The sequence below is a fragment of the Borostomias antarcticus genome (genome assembly GCF_949987555.1).
Source record: "Borostomias antarcticus genome assembly, chromosome: 1".
Lineage (NCBI taxonomy): Eukaryota > Metazoa > Chordata > Actinopteri > Stomiiformes > Stomiidae > Borostomias > Borostomias antarcticus.
Window position 1 is genome coordinate 58,852,615 of NC_140234.1, and position 7,500 is coordinate 58,860,114.

Sequence of the window (7,500 nt, forward strand, 5' to 3'; positions counted from 1 at the left end):
AGGGGAGATTAGTACACCACAGAGTAGCGGCGTGGTATTAATTATCCGAAGAGGCAGGAGTTCATTAGTGTGGCCTGTGGCCTGGGGGAATCCTGTTCATCAGCCCGGCGCTCCCTGGCTCATTATGCCTTCCTGCTGGGGGGCCCCCACCCCCACCCCACCCTCTGTTGTGGCGGGACAAGCTGCCTACTGATGGGGGGAGTAAACTCTTTAATAACCCCCGTAGTAATAAACTGTTTAATAAAGCCCCATAGTATTAAACTCTTTAATAACCCCCGTAGTAATAAACTGTTTAATAAAGCCCCATAGTATTAAACTCTTTAATAACCCCCGTAGTAATAAACTGTTTAATAAAGCCCCATAGTATTAAACTCTTTAATAACCCCCGTAATAATAAACTTTGTTTATTATTCAACGGTTAGTTCTGGTTCTTGATTCTGATTGGCTGGAAGCCGTGTTAAAATACTTTGTAACACACACCTGGGACCGCATATCATTCCAGTTTCAGTATTAATGCGCCTCCCATTTGATCCAATGCATTGTAGTTGTTGTTGCTTGGCAACCCTTTTGTTAGAGGAACTATTTTGCTCGGCGGAATTGAGGGAATGATGCTTCGTTTTGAATAAATGTTAATATTTTACATTGCTGTGTGGTTATTTACACTAATACCTGTAGTAACCGTTGTATAAAAGCAATAAACCACTCGAGGCCGTGTGTTATAGTGATTTTATAACACGTCGTGCCTAACAACGCCCCCTAGCTGTTATAAAATCACTATAACACACGGCCTCGAGTGGTTTATTGCTTAAATAAAGCCCCATAGTATTAAACTCTTTAATAACCCCCGTAGTAATAAACTGTTTAATAAAGCCCCATAGTATTAAACTCTTTAATAACCCCCGTAGTAATAAACTGTTTAATAAAGCCCCATAGTATTAAACTGTTTGATAACTCACCACATTATTTAACTACTAAATAACCCACTATAATAATAAACTGTTTAATAACCCCCATCAAATAAACAGTTTAATAACGGCCCATAGTAATAAACTGTTTAATAATGCCCCATAGTAGTAAAGTGTACTGAGGGTGTGATGGTGGGGGTGGAGGGGTGGAGCTGAGGGGGTGATGGTGGGGGTGGAGCTGAGGGTGTGATGGTGGGGGTGGAGGGGTGGAGCTGAGGGTGTGATGGTGGGGGTGGAGGGGTGGAGCTGAGGGTGTGATGGTGGGGGTGGAGCTGAGGGTGTGATGGTGGGGGTGGAGGGGTGGAGCTGAGGGTGTGATGGTGGGGGTGGAGCTGAGGGTGTGATGGTAGGGGTGGAGCTGAGGGTGTGATGGTAGGGGTGGAGCTGAGGGTGTGATGGTGGGGGTGGAGCTGAGGGTGTGATGGTAGGGGTGGAGCTGAGGGTGTGATGGTAGGGGTGGAGCTGAGGGTGTGATGGTGGGGGTGGAGCTGAGGGTGTGATGGTGGGGGTGGAGGGGTGGAGCTGAGGGTGTGATGGTGAGGGTGGAGCTGAGGGTGTGATGGTAGGGGTGGAGCTGAGGGTGTGATGGTGGGGGTGGAGCTGAGGGTGTGATGGTGGGGGTGGAGCTGAGGGTGTGATGGTGGGGGTGGAGCTGAGGGTGTGATGGTAGGGGTGGAGCTGAGGGTGTGATGGTGGGGGTGGAGCTGAGGGTGTGATGGTGGGGGTGGAGGGGTGGAGCTGAGGGTGTGATGGTGAGGGTGGAGCTGAGGGTGTGATGGTAGGGGTGGAGCTGAGGGTGTGATGGTGGGGGTGGAGCTGAGGGTGTGATGGTGGGGGTGGAGCTGAGGGTGGGATGGTGGGGGTGGAGGGGTGGAGCTGAGGGTGTGATGGTGGGGGTGGAGCTGAGGGTGTGATGGTGGGGGTGGAGGGGTGGAGCTGAGGGTGTGATGGTGGGGGTGGAGCTGAGGGTGTGATGGTGGGGGTGGAGCTGAGGGTGTGATGGTGGGGGTGGAGCTGAGGGTGTGATGGTAGGGGTGGAGCTGAGGGTGTGATGGTGGGGGTGGAGCTGAGGGTGTGATGGTGGGGGTGGAGGGGTGGAGCTGAGGGTGTGATGGTAGGGGTGGAGCTGAGGGTGTGATGGTGGGGGTGGAGCTGAGGGTGTGATGGTGGGGGTGAAGCTGAGGGTGTGATGGTGGGGGTGGAGCTGAGGGTGTGATGGTGGGGGTGGAGCTGAGGGTGTGATGGGGTGGAGCTGAGGGTGTGATGGTGGGGGTGGCGGGGTGGAGCTGAGGGTGTGATGGTGGGGGTGGAGCTGAGGGTGTGATGGTGAGGGTGGAGCTGAGGGTGTGATGGTAGGGGTGGAGCTGAGGGTGTGATGGTAGGGGTGGAGCTGAGGGTGTGATGGTGGGGGTGAAGCTGAGGGTGTGATGGTGGGGGTGGAGCTGAGGGTGTGATGGTAGGGGTGGAGCTGAGGGTGTGAAGGTGGGGGTGGAGCTGAGGGTGTGATGGTGGGGGTGGAGGGGTGGAGCTGAGGGTGTGATGGTGGGGGTGGAGGGGTGGAGCTGAGGGTGTGAAGGTGGGGGTGGAGGGGTGGAGCTGAGGGTGTGATGGTGGGGGTGGAGGGGTGGAGCTGAGGGTGTGAAGGTGGGGGTGGAGGGGTGGAGCTGAGGGTGTGATGGTAGGGGTGGAGCTGAGGGTGTGATGGTGGGGGTGGAGCTGAGGGTGTGATGGTGGGGGTGGAGGGGTGGAGCTGAGGGTGTGATGGTGGGGGTGGAGCTGAGGGTGTGATGGTGGGGGTGGAGCTGAGGGTGTGATGGTAGGGGTGGAGCTGAGGGTGTGATGGTAGGGGTGGAGCTGAGGGTGTGATGGTGGGGGTGGAGCTGAGGGTGTGATGGTGGGGGTGGAGCTGAGGGTGTGATGGTGGGGGTGGAGGGGTGGAGCTGAGGGTGTGATGGTGGGGGTGGAGCTGAGGGTGTGATGGTGGGGGTGGAGCTGAGGGTGTGATGGTGGGGGTGGAGCTGAGGGTGTGATGGTAGGGGTGGAGCTGAGGGTGTGATGGTGGGGGTGGAGCTGAGGATATTATATGACCTGAGGTGGGGGGGGGGGTTATTCGTCCACACATGACACACACATTGCACACACAGGGCACACAGCACACACACATGCAATTTTTCAGGCAACGCACACAGTCAAAAACACATGCACGCACACACACACACACACACACACACACACACACACAGCCCCCGACACTCAAAGGGGCGGTGACCGCTGTTGCGTGACGCCGCGGTCTCGTTGGCGGCGCCGTCTTCGGCCTGGCTGGCGTGGCGTTGGATGTAGCCCGGCGGAGGGGAAGTGGGTCAGTCTTGTCACATGATGGCGGGCCACCGGGCCGGGGGCAGACCCCAGCACCACCGACACCCCCCCCCCCCTCAGGCCTCGCAGAGATGAAGTGGCCCAGCCCCGGCGCCGCTCTGAGTCACGACGGCGTGCCGTGCCGATGGTGTGTGTACGAGTGACGGCGACTAAGCCCTTTAACCATGAACGGCCCAGACCCTGCCGAGCTCGCTGCCCCCTGGAGCGCCGCTAAGCAGCTCTGAGTCCAGGCGGGGTCGTGGGGAGCAGCCCTGTGCAGCGAGGTGCAGCCAGCTGGCTAAAGCTGCAGGCCCCCCTGGTCGGAGCCCAGCCAAAGGGAAGCTCCGTGCGGAGTTTGTCACGCCTCAAGAACCAGCAGCAGTGTGACAGCGGGGAGATTGAGGGTTTAGTGTGTCTGGAGACACGTTAACCACTCAGGGCCTTTCGCTTAGATGCCCCGCCCCCCCCCCCCCCCGCCCTGCTTTAGAACGCCCTCCCTGAGGGTCCGAGGGCACTGCAGGGTTCTTTTAAGACGGGTATAAATACCCACTTATTCAGAGAAGCTTTTTGTATGGAATGCGTGTGTATTTTATATGTTCATTAGTGTCTGTTTTCTTAATGACTTTGTGGTTGTTTCAGCACGGAGATTGTTGCAATGAAAAGTGCTTTATAAACAAGTATTATTATTTAATCTCATTGTCTCGTTATCTCATTGTAAATGAGAATTTGTTCTCAATGGATTTACCTGGTTAAATAAAGGTTAAATAAAATAAATAAAATAAATAAAATAAATAAAATAAATAAAATAAATAAAATAAATAAAATAAATAAAATAAATTAATATTATTGTGATTATGGGTTTATAATAATAAAAATAATAATATAAGTATTATTATTTCTGTGATCATGGTTTTATTATTATTATTATTATTATTATTATTTAAGACCATGCCCGTGCAGGACTGTGAGAAGATTAGCTCAGGTAACTAGGCAACGAGGGTCACTAGTGTGGGAAACCTAACATGGCATAAAACAGGCATGCCCTTGAAAATAGAGAAATCTTGGATGCACACACACACACACACACACACACACACACACGCACACACACACACACACACACACACACACATTTTATAGGGAACTGAATGAGCTCAGAGGCTCTATTAGGTGAAAGCCCCCCAGTTTGAGCCCTGGGGGAGAGGGGGGTGCGGAGGACCTTGATGCCCGCGGGCGGTGTACCTTCGGTGGGCTGTCGGAGCCCGGGTACTCCCTCTGGTCCAGCTTGTTCCAGCGTTGCATCAGCTTGAAGACCATGGGGTTGCTGAAGTCCACGAGCTGGAAGCCGGTGACGTTGGCCCCTCCGTGCATAAAGCGCTCCAGGTTAATGTCTTTAAAACCCTGGGAGAGAGAAGGAGACAGAGAGAAGAGAGAGGGGGGGGGGGTTGGAGAGGGAGAGAAGGGGAGATAGAGGGGGGGGGAGGGGGTAGAGAGAAGGGGAAGAGAAAGGAAAGTAGGAGGGAGAGGGAGATGGTAGAAGGGGAATTACCCACAGAGGATCGGAGGAAGAATGAACATCACAGCTGCTGGATCGGGGCCAGGCGTTTTGAGGAGGAAGAGGAAGGAGACACATGACAAACACATGAGGGCCTCTGCCCGGACCCTCTTTATTTAAAACATACATTTCAAACAATCGTACAAATCTAGTGTCTTAAATCTAAACAGTATGCCTGAGCAGGTATTAGCATGTTTATTCTGCATCACCCAGGGCCTGAACTCACAACCAGACACCAAAGGAAGATTATCTTGTATCCTGCATGGACATTAGTAGGCTTACATACTGTGATGGGAATGAGTTGTGGGACTCTGGACTGAGCATGGCTTCACAGATTGACTGAATTGATTGGATTGAACACAGGTGGGACTGATTGAGATGTAAACAAACAAAAGACTGGTCACATGAAGAGATGCAAACACGATGAAGAAACAGTAACAGCTACAAATTAAAAATATCTTTAAAAAAAATAATGTCACACAGCCAACTGAACTCTTGTTAAGCTACTGTACCTGCCAAGTGAGAAGCCATACTGTAGATGGTTTCACATCACAATCCCAAGGGCTACATGTAAATGTCACAGGTGCATGTACAGTTACATGGAGGTTTCAGCAGTTTCCACAAAATGTTTGTTAAAATAAAGGCGCCACAAGGGGCAAAAAACAAAACCAAAGACTAAACAATAAAACAAAGGTATACACTCAGCAAGTGGAGAACAAAAGACAAAGCTTACAAGCTTACAGACTTACAAGATGGCACACAAACCCCAGGGACAACGCACAGCTACAGCAAATAATGAACAGACAAAGAACAAGATGGGAGCTACATGTAGGCTATATATACACAGACTAACAAGACAGGTGGAAACCAATCAGACAATCAGCAGTACAGGTTTCCTCTCAGTCAATTAAGCCAGTTGTACAGTAGTCCTAGGGTGTATTAACACAGACACTAGTTAGTGCGCACCAAACAAGCTTTGGGCCCGAGAGCGCTTCGTTTAGGCCTGTGTGAACACAGCAATCGCACTCAGGTGTGCAGCAAAACAGCCGCACCGAGACCCTCCAGAAGGGGTGGTCTCCAGAAGGGGTGGTCTCGGAGCGGCTTCAACCGAATTCTTGTGCGCACCAGTTATGGTGTGAAAGCGCGCGACCTCGGACCGACAGAACTTTATACCTTATATACCATTATAAATTCGTTCTTCCCGGGAGTTTTTCATGACGCTCTTGCACTCGCCCCCAGAAAGATATTGACCAATGACAGCACTGAGCCTTTTCATGTGACTTGTGGTGCTGCATTTGAACCAGAGTAAAGAAAGTGCTGTGTGAAAGCGAACCGCATTAGCTGAGAAACGAAACAATGTATCACTTTCGCTTTTGGTTCGCATCAATGGTGCGTTAATTGGTAACATATGTGAATACCCCCCCAGGGTCCACTATTGGGGCGGGGTTGCCAACAACAACGTCTCTAATTGGTGGAGATTTTGCTGTTGCACTGTAGGATTGTGGGTAGCGTATTTCTTCCTGTATGAACAGCAGTAGTTTGAGGGGACAAAATGAGGACAGACTTCAAAATGCTGTCATGAATACAGTTTTTGAGCTGCAATTCTGAAAAATGTCACACTACATCTACCATGTCATCAAAATGTTGTCACTTTTTTTTCATGAACATTTGAGATTTATTGAGCAAGTATTTGCCGTAGCTGCATACAGTACTGTTGACAGTAAAACATTTTGATGCGCTGTGGGCTCAATTTTTTTATATTTCAAAAATCTGTGAAGATCGTTTGTGAAGGACAGTGTGAAGATGTAGTGTAGCAATTGGGGTGGGCAATTGACCATAAAATGTGGGAGGAGTAGGATTTGATAGGTTTTACAGTTTATAAGAAAAACAGAGTGATGGACTTCATAGTTCCTGCCAGCTCAAAGCATATGGACGTTTCTACGCACTTGGGCCTCGGTTTTGATGGTGGTTGCAAGGTGATAGCACGTACAGTACGGCTGATTTGTTATGATTTTTTAAAATAAACTTTAGACTGTTGCTGTAGTGCCACCATCAAGTTTATTGACCCACAAAGTCAGTTGAGGACTTTTGACTTACAGGGCTTTGACATAAGCACTGGGCCACTGACCCCCATGCTGTCTTGAACACCTCCGGGCCAGTAAATAACGCTTTCAATGGCGGTGCAAATATAACTTTGAGATCATATATATATGATCAGAGGCTGCCCGGCCCCTAATAAGAGAGAAAAGGTGTCCCAGAAAGAGAACAGAACCCCACACCACAAAACCATCCAGCTACCTTCACCCCCCCTCCTCAGCCGACAGAGTGTTTACTGTAGCAGCAGATTAGGGGGGAGGGGGGGTTGCGCCAACAGTCATCTGTCCCCCCCCCCCGCTGCTGTGCTAGCTGGCTATGTCACACACGCTGAGCTGTCCCACTCTGGACGTCATTAATACACTGTCACGGCGGAAATGAGCCTGGATGCTAATTACTGAGAAGAGGAGGAGGGAGGGAGGGAGGGAGGGAGGGAGGGAGGGAGAGAGGGAGGGAGAGAGGGGAAGAGAGAAAGAGAGAGAGAGAGAGAGAGAGAGAGAGAGAGAGCTAGACAGAGAGCTGTTAATGTTT

General features: G+C 50.9%; 1 protein-coding gene across 1 annotated transcript in view; it reads right to left on the reverse strand.

Annotated features, from left to right (window-relative positions):
- Positions 1-7,500, reverse strand: part of gria4b (glutamate receptor, ionotropic, AMPA 4b) — a gene marked incomplete at both ends in the record, with an annotated part of 127,557 nt that overhangs the window by 49,168 nt on the left and 70,889 nt on the right. Inside the window, one exon of the mRNA XM_084447309.1 lies at positions 4,563-4,721. Coding sequence (XP_084303435.1) covers positions 4,563-4,721 — 159 coding nt within the window. The remainder of the gene's footprint in view (positions 1-4,562; positions 4,722-7,500) is intronic.